At 43.5% G+C, this 20188-nt stretch overlaps 2 protein-coding genes across 3 annotated transcripts in view; one reads left to right on the top strand and one right to left on the bottom strand.

The window, feature by feature from the left end:
• Window positions 1–3281: 3281 nt before the first annotated feature.
• Window positions 3282–6436, bottom strand: IDI1 (isopentenyl-diphosphate delta isomerase 1). The gene is made up of 5 exons (XM_020883688.2): window positions 6024–6436; window positions 5609–5781; window positions 5385–5477; window positions 4824–4954; window positions 3282–3878 (listed from the first exon to the last, which is right to left on the bottom strand). The coding sequence occupies exons 1-5, from the start codon at window positions 6170–6172 to the stop codon at window positions 3561–3563; spliced, it is 864 nt and encodes a 287-aa protein (XP_020739347.1). The 5' UTR covers window positions 6173–6436; the 3' UTR covers window positions 3282–3560.
• Window positions 6437–9072: 2636 nt separating this feature from the next.
• WDR37 (WD repeat domain 37) overlaps window positions 9073–20188 on the top strand; it is a 34378-nt gene continuing 23262 nt past the window's right edge. Inside the window, exons 1-2 of one of the 2 annotated variants that reach the window (XM_020883653.2) lie at window positions 9073–9161; window positions 19316–19493. In XM_020883653.2, the coding sequence (XP_020739312.2) occupies window positions 19356–19493 (138 nt within the window). In that variant the 5' untranslated portion in view covers window positions 9073–9161; window positions 19316–19355. Of the gene's footprint in view, window positions 9162–9550; window positions 9652–19315; window positions 19494–20188 lie in introns of those variants that run through there. The other variant, XM_020883655.2, reaches the window with a different exon arrangement.

Raw genomic sequence — 20188 nt, 5'->3', positions numbered from 1 at the left:
TGTTTTCAAAGCAAAAAATACTTTTCTGTGGAGTAGAATGTTGGCTGAGTTACTGAAGCAATTAAATGTTGGGATCTCCTGCTTCAGTGTCCACTGCTGAAGACTGGTTTGAGTGGAAATCATTGTAAGGTTCATGCTCAGTAAAATGAACGGAATTAGCACGTGAGAACATGAAATGCTTATAACAGCACTTCTCAACCACAAAACTGCCATGGCCACCACTTTGCATGCAGTTTTCAAGTCCCCTCTGCTCACTGTCAGTGTTTCTAAGTGCACCTCTGTGGGTCCTTCAGTGTTGAGCAGTGTAATTCAGGGCTTTTCTACACATAGGTGTGTTTGAAAGTTGCATTTTAGGGATCCAAAGTAAAGTTTTGTTTGGGTTGGGAAAGATTATGTTCAGAGAAACCTGTTGAATGATATCAGTCAGAATGACCAGGGACACCCAGAGTCCCTCTCCTCTGGGATTATACTTTTAAGTTCAGTTTAGTTCAGTCTCTCAGTTGTGTCCGACTCTTTGCGACCCCATGCAGCACGTGCCCCATGCCCCCTTGGCAGCACGCCAAGCCTCCCTGTCCATCACCAACTCCTGGAGTCCACCCAAACTTATGTCCATTGAGTCGGTGATGCCATCCAACCATCTCATCCTTTGTTGTGCCCTTCTCCTCCTGCCCTCAATCTTTCCCAGCATCAGGGTCTTTTCAAATGAGTCAGTTCTTTGCATCAGGTGGCCAAAGTATTGGAGTTTCAGCTTCAACATCACTCCTACCAATGAATACACCCAGGACTGATCTTCTTTAGGATGGACTGGTTGGATCTCCTTGCAGTCCAAGGGACTCTGAAGAGTCTTCAACACCACAGTTCAAAAGCATCAATTATTTGGCGCTCAGTTTCCATCCATCTCTCACATCCATACGTGATCACTGGAAAAACCATAGCCTTGACTAGATGGACATTTGTTGACAAAGTAATGTCTGCTTTTTAATATGCTGTCTAGGTTGGTGATAACTTTCCTTCCAAGGAGTAAGCATCTTTTAATTTCATGGCTGCAGTCACCATCTGCAGTGATTTTGGAGCACAGAAAAATAAAGTCAGCCACTGTTTCCCCATCTATTTACCATGAAGTGATGGGACTGAATGCCATGATCTTAGTTTTCTGAATGTTGAGTTTTAAGCCAACTTTTTCACTCTCCTCTTTCACTTTCATCAAGAAACTCTTTAGTTCTTCTTCACTTTCTGCCATAAGGGTGATGTCATCTGCATATCTGAGGTTATTGATATTTCTCCCAGCAATCTTGAATCCAGCTTGTGCTTCTTCCAGCCCAGCGTTTCTCATGATGTACTCTGCATATAAGTTAAATAAGCAGGGTGACAATATACAGCCTTGATGTACTCCTTTACCTATTAGGAACCAGTCTGTTGTTCCATTGTTCAGTTCTAACTGTTGCTTCCTGACCTGCATACAGGTTTCTCAAGAGGTGGGTCAGGTGGTCTGGTATTCCCATCTTTTTCAGAATTTTCCTCTGGCAGAAACTCTGCTGACTCTTTTGGACTCTTGGAGTTTAAAGGCTGGCCTCTTCCCCTGGTGGGGAGGCCTTGGTGGTAAACCAGTTTTGGTCAGTTTTAGCCCCTGTGGCTCAGCATCAGCCTGTCCTCCCACTCCCAATCCTGAGTTGGTCACTGTGCCAGCATTTCTGGAGCTGCCTGTTGGCATCAGATTGAGCCCTTTCCTTAAAGGGCCCTGTCCTCCAAATACTGGGATTTTTGATTGGCAGTTGCTGCTTCTGATGGTAGAGGTGTAAACATGGATCCCTGCCAGCTGAATTTGAAGGGCCAGTGCTTATTTCTTTTCCCCCTGCATTTTTTCCTTTTTTACCCGCTTTGAGAGCTAGAGATTTAAGAATTACGACTTCAAAAAGCACTGCATGCTCAGCAATTTAGAAAGTCAACATGTTGACAAAGAAAAAACAGATTTGGAAAAAGAACTGAGACCTGAAGACCTCAGGAGGCACAGATACAACTAAAAATTCACATACAAAAATAGTGTGGAAAGTATGGTCCATTAAAGGAAAAAAAAACTAGGAAACCGTCTTTCAGGAAGACCAAATGGCAGACTTACTAGACAAAGACTGTAAAACAGCTGCCTTAAAGATGTTCAAGAAGCTACAGGAAGATGGAGACAGTCAGAAAAAACAATGCATGAACAAAATAGGAATATCAGTAAAGTTTAATAGATGGCACCTTTGCTCTGTACCTGTTGTCAGTGCTTTGTCCAGAATCTAAATATAAGACACCACTGCCCACACAGTAAGCACTAGCCACTGTAACTACCAAGTTTTTGTAAGCTAAAGAACTAGAAATAATATAAATGCATTTTGAATGCACTTACATGCTTAAGCTACCACATGACTTTTCACCTATTACTGTATTGAAGTTATAACAAATTAGACAACAGTATCAAAATTAATTTATTTTTGTTGAAGTTAACATTTGCTGCAGTTTTGCCTGAAATCAATAGCATTCAAGGATAATAAAGCAGTCTTAAGGTCTCAAATGTAAGAAATCTGTGGCAAGAGTTTAAAAAAGTACCATTAGTCAAGGGACATTTCGAATAATACATACATATTCCATAACCCAAATCTATTTAACATGAATATTAACCTGTTTTTGGTTAATTTTCTTACAACATGGCCTGATCTCCAGAAGACATTTACTGTTTGGTGTCACTGGGGATGCCATGGGGGGAGGGGTGCCAAAGGCATTTTTTGGGTAGAACCTAAAGATGCTGCTATACAAGGCAAAGGATGAACTTTCAAAAAGAATTAACCAGTCTAAACTGCAGTGCCACAGTTAAAAGACCCTGTTGTTGAGTATGACTCAACTGACCCAAGTTCCATTTTACAAATAGTCTGTATTCCTAGTAATTTTGAAAACCAGAGTTTACTAATTGGCATGGACTATTTAAATGACTTCACCTAGCCAATGTCCCTACCAAAATCAATGTTAGACTTTAATACTTATAGAATGATTAAACCACAAAATTAACTTTCAATGACAAAAATCATGCCATTTAATTCCCTTGAACTGCTCTACTATATTTTATCTCTTAACATGGAAAGTTAAATTGCAATGTTTTGAAGTAGATAAGCAAATAGCTTCCATTGCACATTATTTTGGACCATGATAAAAGTTTAAAGATATGTCAAGTACCTGGCAGATAGTAAAGTGGTATACAAGTCTTCTAAAAATGTTTATCATAATATATAAAAAATGAACTCCACCTGTTTGTTTAAATGTGTCATAACCATTTATTTAGACAGGTTAAGTTTATTTTGCTCTCTTTGTATAATAATCTCTGAAATTTTTTTTTTTTACAAATTGCAGTACATATATATGGGGTGTATGACATAAAATCAAGAATTCTCTTCCATACAAATTCTGGTTGTAAAGTATCAGTATTTCCACGGAGAGTTCCAGTGGGGAACCAGATTTTTTTAAAGTTCATTTTAAGTTTATTAACTAGAGAAATTCTTCAGTACTTTAGTAACCATTCATCTCCACTTTTACATTCTGTGTATTTTCTCATGGTCAACAAACAGATTCAAACGATTTAAGTTATCCCACCACTTAAAGAGAAAAGTATCTGCAATAATTTGAAACCATGGGGTTATCTTAATTTCACCACGGGTTGCCTTTTCTAGAAGTTCTTGTAATTCTTCCTTTGTTACATAGCAATAGCTTTTAATCTCATTGGGGTCTGGATTCAAGGTCACGTTCTTCTTCACAAACAAAATGTAATCAATTTCATGTTCTCCCCAGATACCATCAGATTGAGCCTTGTAGTGAATTCGTGTTAGATAATTAATTTCCTCTGGAGGAACCTAGGGTTAAAAAAAAGAAAAACCTCTAAAACATCAACCAAAAAATAATCTAAATCAACCTACTACATTTCAGTAATACCTTGAACAACAGAACTAGTTTTAGAATGATAATTTTTGAAACATCAATTTCCTATTAATACACAAATACATAAAGTATATATACTGTGAAAGTGAAAAGTCTCACAGTTGTGTCTGACTCTTTGAGACCTCATGGACTATACTATACAGTCCATGGAATTCTCCAGACCAGAACACTGGAGTGGTTAGCTGTTCCCTCCTCCAGGGGATCTTCCCAACCCAGAGACTGAACCCAGGTCTCCCTCATTGCAGGCAGATTCTTTAAGAGCTGAGCCACCAGGGAAGCCCAAGAATACTGGAGTGGGTAGCCTATCCCTTCTCTTCAGGGGATCTTCCCAACCGAGGAAAATATACTTGAAATAGTATTAAATAGTTTCAAGTCTGAAATTTTTTCCCAAAGAACCAAAAATTGAAGATTTATTGAAAAAGGTATATTAGAGAAAATAGAGTCACTAAAACTAGAAGTGTGACATTCCCCCTCGCGTCTTAATTTATAGGAGAAAAAAATATTCCCATTTTAACTAGATAAGAGAGATACTTTTATTTATTCAGGTCTTATTGAAAAGGGGACAATTCCAGGAACAAGAGGATAATTTCAATTCACCCAATCAGATCTGTAGTTCACAAGAAAATACTCATCTTTGGTCAATTATAAACTGTCAACTTTATATACTGGTTAATAAATCAATCCATTTTGGTAGAGTTAAGTACACGTGTTATAAGGTCAAAATTTAACTCATCTAACGGGCTTTTTAGGGGTCTAAAAAACCAAGTGATACAAAGCAGAGAGCTACACTTGAATTTAAAGTTTTATTAAAAATTGTTTTAATGTATTCTAAATAGGTTTCAGCTGGTATGGTGGGTTACCTCTTCCATGGGAATTCCGAGTTCGGCCTTTAACCGCCTCTGTGCTGCTCTTCTTACTCCAATAGCATCATTTTCTTCCAGCTCACTTGGGTTGCTTAACGGGTGACTACAGCAAGTATTAGTAAAACAACCTGGAACATGTTAATGTTTATAAATATACAGAAATAAACTTTTCCTGAAAGTAGGTTAGGAAGATTAAGAAAACTTTAAGTTTTAAAAGTAACAAAAATAAAATGATTCTGGAGAATTTTAAATGTTACAATGGGCTACCAGCGACCATTTTGTGAAAGACACAGGTAAATGTACATTTTTATGAACGCTTTCTTAACACAAACGGTCAAAACGTGTATAAGACACACCTATACAGACCTAGCAGTTTTCATCCTTTACTGCTGCTTTATTTGCAACGGTGGTTGCATCCACCGTTCAAGCTTCTCGTGTGAAGAAAATAAAACTCAGCAACTGACTAGAGTTTTCTGATCTCGGCTACCAGAAATTGCAGGTGACAAACAAATCAAAGCACGTACAGCTGCCAACAACACACAAAGAGTGAGCACTTACCTGGGAAGGTAATCTTAGCGTCTGACCTCTGCTGCAGCAGCAGCTTGTTCTCGGTGTTGAACAAGAAGACACTGAAAGCTCGGTGCAACAACCCTGACGGCGAGAGATGCGACGCCCTGAATCTCTGTCTGGGGCTCGCAAGGGCTCAGGCGGCCGGAGGGGGTGACGTGGGACCCCCGCCCTCCCTGCGCCCGGGGACCCCAGCCCGCCGCCCTCGCGGGCACCTCTCTCGATGTTCTCGTTCAGGTGGCAGTTCTTCTTGGTCTCCGCCCCAATCCTCCGGTCGTTCTCATCGATGAGGATGCACATCTCGGCCAGGAGCTGCACCTGCCGCTCGTCCAGCTCGTCCGTGCTTACCTCCGGCATCGCCGCCCGGCCTCCGCGCCGCCCCGGGAACCTGGGAGCGGGGGTCCCAGGGTCGGAGGACGCACCTGCCGCCTCCCCCGCGCCGGCTCCTGGGCCGCGCTCACAGCCCCCCGCGCAGCCCACGTGGCGCAGACCCCGGGCCTCTGGCTACTTCCTCACATGGTTGGGTTGAGACTACGGGATGCGATCTGCAAGCGCTCGGCCCGCCCCTCAGCGCGCAAAGCCCGGACCCCCGCCCGCCTCCCGGGACCTCACAGACTCTCTCCTCCATACCTCAGACGCGCGCCGTCCACTGAAGGCTGCGTCGCGGGGCGAGTCTCCTTCAGACCCCGCCCCCAGGCAAGGGCCCAGCCTCCGGCCCGAACCCCGCCCCCCGAGGCCGCGCGGCCAATTGCCCGCGCCGGCAGCAGGGCGCGCCACATTCCCGCCGACCAATGGTGCGCAGGCCCGCGACCCACGTCACGGTCGCGCGGTGGCGCCACTCCCGATCTCCAGGCGTCTCCTCCCACGGCTCTGGGCTGCGGAACCTTCCCCAGGCCGCAGCGCGTGTGCTCTCGGTGCCTTCGGTACACAACTCAGGTGACGCTCCTCGACCGTGAAACGGCCTAACGGAGGGCACTCACTGACTAGGGGCCGGGTGAGCGTCCGTTTACGTCTTGCCCTCGGCCAGCTCTAGCGAATTGGTGCGCCCGAGGCGCTGCGCTCGCTGCGCGCTGACGTCAAGCGTCTCCGCGCGCTCGAGGTCTGAGGCGCCCGGGAGGCGCCTGGTGTGCCACAGTCTGTGCGCCAAACAGCCCTGTCGGTGAGCGTGAGCTGTCCCCGGCGGGTAGTGTGGTGACTTCAAAGTAACTAGACAAGTTTGTCACTATTTGTGAAGGAAAGGAGTTAGAAAAAGACCTCTGCCAGTCGGGAGTTGCTGGCAAACCACCAGAAGGCGAGAGAGAGAGAGAGAGACATGGCACAGATTCCCTGTCACAGGTCTCAGCAGGAACCAGCACCGACTGGCACCTTGATCCTGGACCTCAAGCTTCCAGACCTGAGACAATAAATTTCTGTTGTCTAAGCCTGATTTGTGGCATTTTGTTACAGCAGCCCTATCAAAGGAATGCACTGTGGAAAACGTGGGCTTTGATGTGGTCCTGGATTTTAATCCAATCTTTGCTCCTTTGCATACTAGCTTTTTGAGTTTCGACAACTAATTATAACATCCTCACGCTTAATTGGACTTCCCAGGTGGCGCTAGTGGTAAAGAACTCACCTGTCAATGCAGCCGATGTGAGACACGGGTTCAATCCCTGGGTTGGGAGGATCCCCTGGAGGAGGGCCTGGCAACCTTCTCCAGTATTCTTGCCTGGAGAATCTCGTGGACAGAGGAGCCTGGCGGGCTAGTCAATGGGGTCGCATAGAGTCGGACACAACTGAAGCGACTTAGCATGCTCACATTTTTAACATTTTTAAGATCAATTCAGAATAATTTGTACTTTTAGTCGATTTATAGTGTTTCTGCTGTACAGCAAAATGATAGTTCACACATTATTCTTTAACAGTATAGATTATAAGATGTTGAATATCTTTAGTTCTCTGTGGTACACAGTAAATCCTTGGATTCTGTTTATATATAGCAGTGTATATGTTAATCTCAATATAATTTATCCCCCCCTCCTTTCCTCTTTGGTAGGCCTAAGTTTGTTGTGTGAGTCTATTTCTGTTCTGTAAATTAAAGTTCATTTGTATCATACTGTAGATAGTTGGATGGCACTGCTGACTCCATGGACATGAATTTGAGCAACCTCAGGGAGTTGGTGATGAACAGGGAAGCCTGGCATGCTGCTGTCCATGGGGTCACAAAGAAATAGGACACGACTGGAGTGACTGAACTTAGAGCCAACCTACAAATATGTGTTTCGCTGACTTTCTTCACACTGTGACGATCTCTAGGTTCATTCTTGTTGCAAAAGGTTTTGTTTTTTTTTAATTAGTATGCCATTGCGCACATGCATGCATGAGTGTATACACGCATCTTTTTTATCCAGTGTGTTTATACACATCTTTATCCATTGTGTATGTGTGTTTATATATACATACCACGTCTTTTTTATCCATTCTATTTGTTGATGGACATTCAGATTGCTTACGGGTATTGGCTACTGTGAATAGTGCTGCTGTGAACATTTGGGGGTACATGTATCTTTTGAAATTAACAATTTTGTCAGATATATGGCCAGTTGTGGGATTGCTGGATCATATGGTAGTTGTATTTTTAGTTTTTTAAGGAACCTCCACACTGTTCTCCACAGTAGCTGTACGGTTCCCTCTTCTCCACACCCTCTCCAGCATTTACTGTTTGTGGACTTTTTGATGATGGCCATTTGGACCAGTGTGAGGTGGTATCTCATCGCAGTTTTGATCAGCACTTTATTAGGTTGGCTTGAGGATCAGACAGGTTAACAAATATGTTATGTGCCTGGCACACAGCGGGCCCCCAAAGTGTTGATTTTTCCCCCTCTTTATTTTTGTGACACTTCTTTACAGTCATTTTATTTCCAGTGACTTTTATATAATTATAAATATAGCAGAGAAAAGATTACCTCAGTTATAACAACATCCTAAGTTTCACCCAAACTGTTGATGCTGTGCTGCAAAGTAAAACCACATTCTAGCATCTGAATCAATTGGAGCTGATACTGTGGTTCACCCGGCATTCTACCTGCTCCCTCGCCCTGCAGAATGCCTTGGGCATATTAGGTCCCTAATAAAATTGCTGGTTGAATGGTAGCTACAACCACCAAACTTGAAACCCCACCCCCCCAAAAAAACCTTGAAACCCTCAGTTCACCTTATATAACTGATTCTAGCAATAAACTTTACTGAATATTGAAGTAACCTCGGGTTTTACTGCGCAAGCCCTGTGGCTATTCGAATCCCCAAATACGCCGAATTTGTTTCTTGTTCAACAATCGTACTAATGCTTCTCCAATTCGAATGATGAACTTTAGTCTGTATTATAAAAAAAAAAAGCTCCCACGCGTCTGATTTCGTCTTTGCTTTAGGACTTTAAACGCCCAGCTGGTTGTTCCTAGAGCAGAGGCCGCCTGCGCACCCTGTAATTTTTCCAACCTGTACAAGGACAAGAAGGCCATCAGGTCCCACCTTTCGCAGCGAGACGCTGCCTTTGTTTCGTCTCCGCAGCCAATGGCGAACACACACTTCATACCGGAGGCTGCAGGGGGTGAGTCACCCTCCGCAGATCCGCCGGGATCCGCGCGCAGCCGCCTAGCCCGCGCCGCCCCGGGAAGCGGTTCCCGGCACACGAGGCGGTTCCGACTGGGGCCGGCGGCTCCAGAAACCCGACCCGGGTCCAAATGGACGCCGACCTGCGCCAGCCCGGGACGCCCTTGGGCCCCCGCCGCCGTGAGTACCCGCAGGTCCTCAGCGCCCCCGCGCCATTGGGCGCCCGCCGCTCTTCGGCCCTCCGCGGGGACTTCAGATGGGGAGCCGACACCGCAGGGCGAGGACCGGGGGGTCCCGGGGCCCAGCTGTGTATTCGAGGCCGCCACGACCCACTTGAGGATCCCCGCCCCCGCGGGCAGCGGGTGGGACTTCCTTTCGTGGCCTGGACTTCCGGCGGTGCCAGCCGCGGGGTGGAGGCGGGACTTCCCGTCGGGCCTGCGCGTGAAAGATAGCGGGAGGGATTTCCGGCGTGGGGCAGAGGCGGGGCGGGGACTTCCGGCGCCGGAAGTGTGGGGCGTTGGGCTGCCGGGTCTTGGGCCCGTGTCTGGCGGGGACTTGGGGACCTGTGCGTCCGCGTCCGTCCCGCGCGCCGCGTGGCTCGGAAGACACGGGCGGCAGCGAACTGCCCGGCTGGCACTGCGCGGTGGCGGGCTCGGCGGCGACGTGACAGGTGAGTGCTAGCCCGCCATCTTCAGCTCGGGACCACAGCCGCAGGCTGTGCGGCGGCGGCGGCCTCCCCTGGGCGGGGTTGTCCTGGGGGGGCCTCGCGCACCCTAATCTGGGCCCTGATTCCGCGCCCCTCTCCGACCCCGAGCCCGGCCGGGTCTCGACGGAGTTGGAACGCGCACCCCTCGCCCAGAGCGGCTGGGGAGGCGGGTCCTTCGAGGCCCCCGGGAACCTCCCACCCGCGAGCGTGTCGGAGCCCGGGGTCCCCAGGCCCCATTGGGGGTGTGGAACCTCGCGAGGGGCGCCTCGACCTTGGACTGGAGCGACGGGCTGGGTCCAGCCTCGCGTCCTGCCGGGTGCTCGCACGGAGGCCCCGGCGCGTTTCCTTCCTTCCCGGGACCGGGCAGCCGCGCGCACCTGCTGTGCCGTGGCCTCGAGCTGACGCCCTCAGCCCCTTCCCCCGGGAGTACCGACGGCGCTCTGAATTCCCAAGTGCTCCTTCTTCTAAGACGACGACTTGACAGTTAATAAGTTCATCCTTGATGCGAGCTCATTCTTTTAATAATTGAGGTCTTTAAATAGCGTTGGTGGTTTTCCGGTTAGAGATGCCCCCAGCCCAGCATCAGGTCCAGAATTGGTGAGCGTGCCTTCGACTGGGTCGACGACAGGACATCTTCAGCCTGATTACCGAGGCTGGACTGCGGGGCTGCCTTTGGTTGATGTCACTCAGCAGCTGAGTTTGTCGTTTGTCTTCCGGAATTCAGTAAGGGTACTTTTACAGTGAAGTGCTTTGAAAAACTCTACCGGCTTTTCAGCCACGTTTTGTATTATTAAATGCCACATGCAGAGTATAGCTTTTAACCTTTTCTTTCTTTTTTTTTTTTTTTGATTGTTGCGTGTTATTAACTTTCATGACATTTACTATTTAGTCAGTGTTTTTCTTTCGCCAAAAGTGTTTAAAAACGCCACTGAGTTTGTAATAGTGAGTATTGTTTTGTTTGTAGGGTATAGTAGGCATGTGGCACGCAAGGGCAAACCACTTGGGCAGAAGGAATGTTTATATTAAATTGATAAACTTGATCAATAGCATAGGGAGGTTGGATTCTTGGAGGGAACTATTTATACTTTTTTGGGTGTGTTTAAAAAAATCAGCAGGACCTTTTATTCATTAAACCTTCTTTTTAATTCAGTCATATGCCCTGTCATGAAGCTTCTCTGGTGGCTCAGATGGTAAAGAACCCACCTGCCAATGCAGGAGACACAGGTTTGATCCCTGGATCAGGAAGATTCCCTGGAGAAGGAAATGGGAACCCACTCCAGTATTCTTGCCTGGGAAATCCCATGGACAGAGGAGCCTGATGGCTACTGTCCTTGGAGTCGAAGATTCAGACACGACTTAGTGACTTAACAAGAGCTAAAACCTCTTTGGAGAACCAAAACCTCTTTCAGATTTGTAGTTATTTGAAATGTGTGTGTTTGTGTAGAAATTGATGAGTGGGAAAAGATGACCAGTACATTGACTATTTGGTGAGGTGACCGAAAAAAGCAGGCAAAGCCCAGAGTAGCACCAGGTGGTTCATGGGGTTGAGGGAGGGGTTCAAGGCTCAGGGACAGGCTGGGGTGAGAATCTTGCAAGTTAGTAGTGAAGAAGACTGTTTATTTCTACCAAAGATACAGATACTGGACAAGCTGGTTATGTGATCCTTAAGGGAGACTATTGTTGAGGTGGAAGGAAGGTTAATACTGCAATTTTCACACTTTGTATAAGCAATTTGTAGAACCTTCGGAATGCATTAACTTCCCAGTTGATGCTTACGAGAGTATTTCTATTGATGAAGTTCTTAAGGGAGGAAAGAGAGGCTCTCTGCTGTTTTACTTGCTTGATTGAAATATTTAGAGATAGTCTCGTTTTTTTCCTTGAGCTTCCACAGGGTTTTGATATGTTTATTCCTTTGAAAAACATAACTTATAAACTGAGGGGGCTGGGATAAATTTCTGTGTTGAGAATCTTAATAACTGAGATGCTTTATGAAGTTAGTCATTTAACATGTGTGCTCTGAAAAGAGAATTATATATACCTTCCTATTTTTTTTTTTAGTGTGGGAGTTCTTTTTTATTGAGTAAAACATACAGTAAATTCATACAGTGTGTTAGTTGTAGATGTGCAGCTCTGTGGATTTTTGCTTATATATACATCTTTGTATAAGCATAAACCAGATCAAGATAGGGAACATTTGCAGCACCCCAGAAGGCTCATTTTTACCTCTTCCACCTGGGACCTTTATTTTTTAAAGTGAAGAATATAATTTCTGTTTAAGATTCCTTTAAGTCACTTTGATTTCTTGGACAGCTTTTGTATATGGCAATTAAATAGTTTCTAAATGCTTCTATTAAAAAGTTATTGAAATACTCTTCAGTGGGATCATATGAGTTGCTTAAAGAATTTATGTTCAAATATTTTAAATTAAATATCAGTATCTTTTTTTGTGTGTATGTAAAATTCTGCCAACCACAGATTCTGCCACTGTTTTTCTTTTTACTTTTGTCTCAACTGTTTCTAATTTCTATAGCTCAAATTTTTCAGATCTAAATTTCATGAAAAAGATTTATCCCATCATTTTTCCATCTAAAATTTTTCGTGAGAGACAGTTTTATTCTGTGTTGCCTATATCTACCAGTAATATACTTTTCCCCCCTCGTGTGCAGAAGAACAGTTAAAAATGGTAAGGTATTGGACTTAGAGGCATGAGGGGTCAAAGTACTCATCTTTACTTTTAGTCTAGATTTCTCCCAGGTTTATACACGTTGCGTAGTTCTCTTTTCATCTCTAAACCTGTACAACCCTGCCTCCTTGTATTTTGACATTCAAAGTCATTGCAAAGACATAATACATTCAGTGTTAGGTCCTGATTTCTTCTCCATACCTGCTGTCTCATCTCAGTAATCTGACCTCTGTTTCACCTACCTGCTGCCTCAGAAACGGGCTCTCCTTGCTACCTCTCTCTTCTTCCCCCCGCCCACCCCAATCCATTCAGCCTCCTCTAATCTTAACTGTTATAATATATTGCCTTGACTGTTTCAATAACTGCCTAACTGGCTTCTCCATTCATGGTTGTCTTACCTTTTCGTGTATTTTTTACGTAGCAGCCAGTCTACTATTGCTTATTTGCTTAAAAAGCTTTAAGTGACTTTCCTTTTATTTTAGGATAAACTATAAACAAAAGATTAGATTCTAAGCTAATCTCTCCACTTACCTTGCACTGTTCTGTCCATTGTTTGCTGTATTATAGCTATAGTATTTGTTTTTTAATATCTGGGCATTTTCACATGCTATTCCTGTCCTTGAAATATCTACTCTCTTTTCTGTTTTCCGTGTGGTTAACTCTTAGGAATTCGTCAGTCTCAATTTGGATGCTGGCCTCTCAGAATGATCTTTGTAACTATTTAACTAATAGCTGGTCTCATAATATTTGCACATGTCTTTTGTAGCACTCTTCACAATTTATAACTTCTGTAATAAGTTATGAGATTGTGTGTATAATATCTGTCTTCCAACTCAACTCTTAAGCATTCTGAGAAGGTAGGAACCAAGCCTGTTTTGTTCACTACAGCATTCCCAGGGCTCAGCCCATCCAGATGAGAGGAATACTGGTGAGTGACTTACTGAAGTAGTGCTGTTATCATCGTAGCTTTAAAGATGGAGAGTTAAGCCTTCAGAAGGTGGTTAAGTAACTTGACCAGGGTTACACAGCCTGTCAGTGGTAGATGTAGTGTTCATCCACCAGTCAGATATTTGAGGATGTGTTTATGTCAGGCCTAACAAATACAGTACAGTAGTGGCCCCAATTTACTGTGTCCCAGTCCTCACTGTGTTGATTGTGTAGTGGGGGAAATGCTTATTAAGTGAGCAAATCATCAATCAGATGTAAGTACAAGCTTGGCGAGAGCCATGAAGTGCTGTGGCTAGCGGTCGCCAAGGGAGGCTGTTCTGGGAAGTGACATTCAACCTGAGGCTTCATGATGGAAGAGAGCCAGCCCTTTGAGGAGTTGGTGGGGACTTAGGTTTGTATGACTCTCAAACTCATGTTAGTGAAACAAGGTGTGATGGATAACACAGATTGTTATTGTCCTGTGGATAGGTGAAGTCTCCACCCTCTGCTTGAATGGATGTTGGCCTTGTGGCTGACTTTGACAGATAGAGTATCCAAAAAAGCAAGGATAATGGAAGGTATTTTTTTTTAAAATGAGAATTTTAGAGATAAAAAGTTACCTTATTAAGTGTCCTTTTAAAAAAAATTTGAGAGTTAAATTTTGTCTATATAATGCTGCAAAAAGTAATTTTAATAAATTAGTGGATTTCAGATTTTAAAATCTAAACATAAGGAACTAATTGACCAACTTGAATGTACTTACTTTTTTGTTACCTTTTGTACAAGGCCTACACATGTTCAATTAGAGAGTCAAAAGATTTCTGGCTTTAGAGTAGATGTATACTTTTCCTGTTGCTCCTACTAAGTACAGCTAAACACAGTGGACATTAAATACAAAACAAACAAACAAAAAAACAAATATGAGACTTAAAAGTGGAGAGAAAGAAAACTGTAGGTGTATGGGGATCTGAGAACTGACTCAGGACTGAGTTCCTGGGTTTTCCTCTTGCCCCATACATCCTCGTCTTGGGCCTGGAGCAGCCGCAACCCAGAAATGCCAAAGGGCTCAGCAAACCCCGAGAAAGCTGGCTTCTGACCAGAAGATCAGGAAAGGGACAGCCTGTCAGACAGAACATGCTTAGAAAACATTGCGGCCCCACCTCACACTGAGCATCCCAGAGGGGTGGGGAGTCTAGTCTCTGATCCCTGACAAGCCTTGTGGGGACCACCCTGTGCTGGGTGGGATCAGACAGGCCTGGTGAGGAGCTGGGTTCTCATCTCTGTTGTGCGGTAACAAAGAACACCCTCCTCTTTGCTGTTGGAATGGCCTCAGAAGAAACCTAGCAAAAGTTCAGGGATTTTACCACCACCTGTGGTGATGAAGCCTGGAAAGGCACAGTAACAGGGTGCTGTAGGTTCAGCTCGGCGGTGTGAATAGAGGCCAGGGGAGCTTCACCTGGCATTAGCAAGGGGTACTTCCTCCTGGGTCAGAGGAGGCAGAGCGGGGAGCACTTGCTTCCATCCCCACTTTCTATATCCACCTGGCAGAAACAAGGCCATGCCCTTGTTTGCTGGCTGGGCCAGTATCAGAAGAGGCCTGCTGGAAGACTTAGATCAGATCCCATGTCTGATAACAACTCCCAGCATACTGAGGCTTCTCCCACTGAGGGGGAAAATGTCAACTTGAATCAGAAGAGGTAGCTAACAGTCACACAGGAACGATGCAGATATTAGAATTGTTTGACAGGATTTTAAAGCAGCCATCATAAAATTTTCAGTGAGGAGATACTAACACTTGAAGCAAATGAAAAATAGAAAATCTCAGGATGAAAATATGGGATGTAAAGAAGAAACAAATGGACATTTTAGAACTGGGGAGTACAATAAATGAGCTTGTGGAATCTGTGAACTTGATGATAAAACAACGAAAATTACCCAGTCTGAACATTAGAGAGAAAATAGACTAGAAAAAAGTAAACAAAACCCCTGGGACCTGTGCCTTTAACAAGAGATCTGTCCTTTTTATCAGAAAGAGAGGAGAGATACAGTGGGGCTGAAAATATGTTTGAAGAAACACTGGCTAGGTATTTCCCAAGTTTGGCAAGCCATAAACCTATATATTCTAAAAGTATGGTGAAGCTCAGGCAAGATAAATTCAAAGAAATCTCTGCTAAGCTGCCTCATAGTCAGTATAGAACAGACTTTTGGACTCCGTGGGAGAAGGCGAGGGTGGGATGATCTGAGAGAATTGCATTGAAACATGTATATTATCAAGTGTGAAACAGATCGCCAGCACAGGTTGGATGCATGAGACAAGTGCTCAGGGCTGGTGCACTGGGAAGACCCAGAGGGATGGGATGGGGAGGGAGGTGGGGGGGGGATCAGGATGGGGAACACATGTAAATCCATGTCTGATTCATGTCAGTGTATGGCAGAAACGACTACAATATTGTAAAGTAATTAACCTCCAACTAATAAAAATAAATGAAAAAACAAAACAAAAAGTATGGTGAAACCCAGGCAAGATAAATTCAAAGAAATCTCTGCTAAGCTGCCTCATAGTCAGACTTTTGAAACTCAAGATGAAAAAGCAGTGGAAGAGAGAAATGTCCCTTTGTCTATAGTTGATTTCTCATCACAAACTGCAGAGGCTAGAAGGAAGTAGTACGTTTTTCAAGTACTAAAGGAAAAGAACCGTCAGATCAGAATTTTCTATCAAGTGAAAACATCATTCACATGATTTGTTACCAACAGAGCTACCCTGAAATAATAGAGGAAGTTCAACAGAAAGGAAACGCTGTAGGAACACCAGGAAGGAAGAAGAAACAATGGAGAGAGTAAATGAATTGGTAAATTCAATAGACATTCCTTCTCTGACTTAGGTTTGAAAGTTGAAGCACAGCTGTCTGATGTGGTTCTCAGTGTGTTCGGAGGAAACACTTAAGATGATTATGTTGTCAGTGGGGAGGGCAGAGGGATGTGGAGGAAGTAAGGTTTCAACACTCACCAGGAACTGGTAGAACGTTGGTGGTCAGCAGACTGATAAGCTGTGAAAAGATAATGAAAACTTAGCAGCCACTAAGAAAAGTTATACAAAAGAAACTAAAAAACAAGAGAAATCAGAACAAAATTCCAAAAAATGATCAAATAACCTACAAGAAGGCAGAAAAAAGAAACAAAATGAGAAAACATTGAATTACGCACTTTGCTCAAGTAGGATTTACTCCATGGATTCTAGTTTAGATCAGTATTGAAAATCAACATTGTGATTGCCTTGTTAGGAGCTTAGAAGAAAGCCACGTGCTCATATTAAGTGACGCAGGAAAAAACATGACACAGTTGACACTCACTTGTGTAACTCTCGGAATGTGAACAGTAGAGGGGGACTTTGCAACTTGATAAAATGATGTGTTTACCCAAAACCTACAGCTAATATACTTAATGGTGAAATCTGAGTATTTTTATCTCAAGATCCAAATAAAGAAAGGATGTTTGCTGTTACTTCTAATTCAACATAGCACTGGAATTTCTAGCCAGATCAGTAAGATAAGAAAAGGAAATAAAGGCATACAGATCAGAAAGGAAGAAGTAAACTGTCTTTTTTTACATGACACAGTAGTCCACATAGGAGATGCTAAATAATCTACAGAAAAATCTTGAACTAGTAAATGAGTTCAACAAGAGCGTAGGATACAAGCTTATTACACACAAATCAGTTGTATTTTTTTATACCAGCAATTGAAAATTGCACAAAAATACAGTCTGCAGGGTTATTTGTATATATAGAACTTTTACGCGGAAGCTACAAAGCTGAGGAAGGGAATCAAAGGTGATCTGAAACAGATCCTCTGTTTCCATAGATTGGAAGTCTCTACATAATAGAGATGCCAGTTCTCTCCAGATTAGTCAACAGATTAAATGCAGTTCTTATCAAAGTTGTAGCAGGATTTTTGCAGATATGGATGAGATTATTCTAAATTTCTGTGGAAAGGCAAAGGAACTAGGATGGCTAAAGCATTGTGGAAAAGATGTGATAGAAGTCACAGATGTCTGATTTCAAGATAGCACAGAACAGTGGAACAGAATAGAGAACCAAGAAATAATCCCATAGAAATATAGCCAATTGATTTTTGAGCAAGATGCCAAACTTTCTCAATTTGGTGTAGGATCGATTCTCTTTAGCATATGGTGCTAGAATAATAGGATACCACCAGAGAAAAAAACCAAAAACCTTGATCTAAACTTCACGCTTCATTAAAAAAACAGCCCCAGAATGGCTTGTAAATTTAAATGTAACTGATAAATCTAAAATTTTAAGAAGAAAACAGAAAAATTTGGAAATCTAGGATTGGTGGAAAGTTCTTAGACATGACTCTAAAAGTATGAGTCTTAGAAGAAAAATAATGGATGAGTTAGGACTTGATCAAAATTTAGAAGTTTTGGCAGAGTGGGTTGTGTGTGAATTATATCTCAAACATTTAAAAAAACTTTTTAGTTTTTTTTTTTCCCCCCTTTAAACATACAGCAGTCTTACTGTTGGCCTTTCATTCAGAAGAAGTAGAAACTTCAGTCGCGCTTAGTTGTGTCTGACTTTTTGCAACCCCATGAACCGCAGCACGCCAGGCCTCCCTGTCCATCACCAACTTCTGGAGTTTACCCAAACTCATGTCCATTGAGTTGGTGATGCCATCCAACCATCTCATCCTCTGTTGTCCCCTTCTCCTCCTGCTCTCAGTCTTTCCAGCATCAGGGTCTTTTTAAATGAGTCAGCTCTTTGCATCAGGTGGCCAAAGTATTGGAGTTTTGGCAAAAACCTGTATGTTATTGTCATAGTAGCTTTATTTGTAATGGTAAGAAACTGGAAAGGGCCAGAATTCTTTGCAGTAGGTGCATGGTTAAGACAGCTGTGCTGCATCCACAGGGGAGCAGTGCTAGCAGTCCACAGGAGGTGGCTGTGGTCCGTCGGCGGGGGCAGACTAAGAACCCTAAGCTCAGGATCCCCAGAGAACACGCACTCTGCCGCAGCAGAATGGGAAGTGGAGGGCTGTGGGCCGGCTCCAGAGAAGGTGGGACACTGAGAGCCATTTTACAGTGAGGACCTACAGATACTGTTGGTTGTTGAAGAAGGAAGAAATAAAAGTACATGCTTAAAATTACTTGCATTCACAATGGTATGCTGGGAGAAGGAGGGGCCAGTGAGAGCAGAAAATGAGGAAGTGATATCCAAAACATAAATCTGCAGTTGAAGAAGGAGTGTGTCCTGTGTAAATACACTGCTTAGAGTCATATTAACTAAGTGATGTGATTGTATTGTGAGGAGTTGTTGATGGTAACAGGAAATGAATAATGTCCAAAATGGGGAAAGGAAAATGTGTTATGTGGATATTGGGATGCCATGCAGGATTTTGTGCGCTGTATGATGGTGGCCCTCACCCTAGGTGAGCCCCGCGAACGTGGCCGGTTCCCAGTGAGTGGTGGTGTGAGTAAGAAGGAAACTGGAGCTTACAAACGCTGACAGACCTCATTTGGATTTTTTACTTGACTCAGATGAGAGTATTTTAAACTTGGGTTAAATAAAGCATTAAAATTTTATTTGTCCTTATCTTTTTAATGTGCTTGCTAGAATATCTACAGTTGCTTTTGGGGCTTGCATTGAATTTCTCTAGGAGGGCATAGCTCTGGAATCTGTAGCTGGAAAATGCAGTTAGAATTGGTTTCCCAGGGGAGTCGGGGAGTCTGCAGAGAGTGGGATAAGGGAGAGTTCTCTATTTTAAACCCTTCTCTGCTGTTGATTTTTTAAAAGGGTGTTAATGAAATTTGATTAAAAAGTTACCTCTTTAACAAAGGCTGTGGTCTCTACCTTAAAATATGTGACTGTATCATATTCTAATTTACATAGTAAATGTTAACATAATAAGGAAATTTGCATTGAGCAGTTTCATTCCTATCCCCTGTTTTTCCTTCATTTCAGTTTGTCATATCAGAAATACAGTACTAGTTTTTCCTGCTCCTGTTTAGCTTCTTGCAGGAGTGACCAGGACCTCATCTTCCAGAAGTAATGCCCACAGAAAGCGGGAGTTGTTCAGCTGCTCGCCAAGCAAAACAGAAGCGCAAATCTCACAGCCTTTCCATACGGAGAACTAACAGCTCAGAGCAGGAGAGGACGGGCCTGCCCAGAGACATGTTAGAGGGACAGGTGAGTGTCTGGTGAAGATGTGAATCATGTTGACAGTGTTCAAAAAATAGCCCATTGTATACAGATCTCCAAAGTGGAGGGAAAGTGTGGGTTACCAAAACAAGCAGGCCCCCATAGACCAGAGTCAAGTGCAACAGCCTACAGAGGCAGAATTTAGTTTCCAGGTTAGTGTGTTACATATTGTAATAAATGTGAGTGTGACAGTCTGGTTTAGTTTTTATTCTTTGCACAGGCAGATTGACAGTGTACTTTTAGGTTTCTGTCTCAGAGCCTCACGAGGAGAGCAGAATCAGGTATAATGATCTTTGTTCTCTGAGGAGTTCTTGGAATCTGATCTTTCAGCAACTTTTCTTGTTTTTATCCTATGTCTGCTGTGTGAGTATATCTGCTGCTTATTACATTGTATGTATTTCTGATCATTCGATGCCCCCTTTATTCAGTGATCTAATATTTTATTGACAAAGATAAGTTTGCTTCTACTTTTTCTAGTTCTTCTATAATGAGTAAAATGTTAGGTTTTTAAAAGAACATTGTTGTTAAATCTAAATAAAAGCATATGTTACAGTAAAATGTAGATGTATCTGCTATATGTTTATATATAGGCATAAGTATATATGCGTGTGTGCGTGTTCAGTCATGTCCGACTCTGCAACCCCATGGACTGTAACCCACCAGCCTTCTCTATCCATGGGATT

This window comes from Odocoileus virginianus, chromosome 9 (assembly GCF_023699985.2).
Source record: "Odocoileus virginianus isolate 20LAN1187 ecotype Illinois chromosome 9, Ovbor_1.2, whole genome shotgun sequence".
NCBI lineage: Eukaryota > Metazoa > Chordata > Mammalia > Artiodactyla > Cervidae > Odocoileus > Odocoileus virginianus.
Note: the sequence above shows the minus strand (reverse complement) of the source record. Positions and strands in the feature narration are given on the sequence as shown.

Excerpts from the sequence above, each read along its gene's own strand:
- IDI1 (XM_020883688.2), bottom strand. The coding sequence starts at position 6,172 with ATGTGGCGCGCCCTGCTGCCGGCGCGGGCAATTGGCCGCGCGGCCTCG. Across the intron at positions 5,782-6,023 it reads GTGGACGGCGCGCGTCTGAG|GTTCCCGGGGCGGCGCGGAG; the intron begins GTATGGAGGAGA and ends CCCCGCTCCCAG. Across the intron at positions 4,955-5,384 it reads CGCTAAGATTACCTTCCCAG|GTTGTTTTACTAATACTTGC; the intron begins GTAAGTGCTCAC and ends AACATGTTCCAG.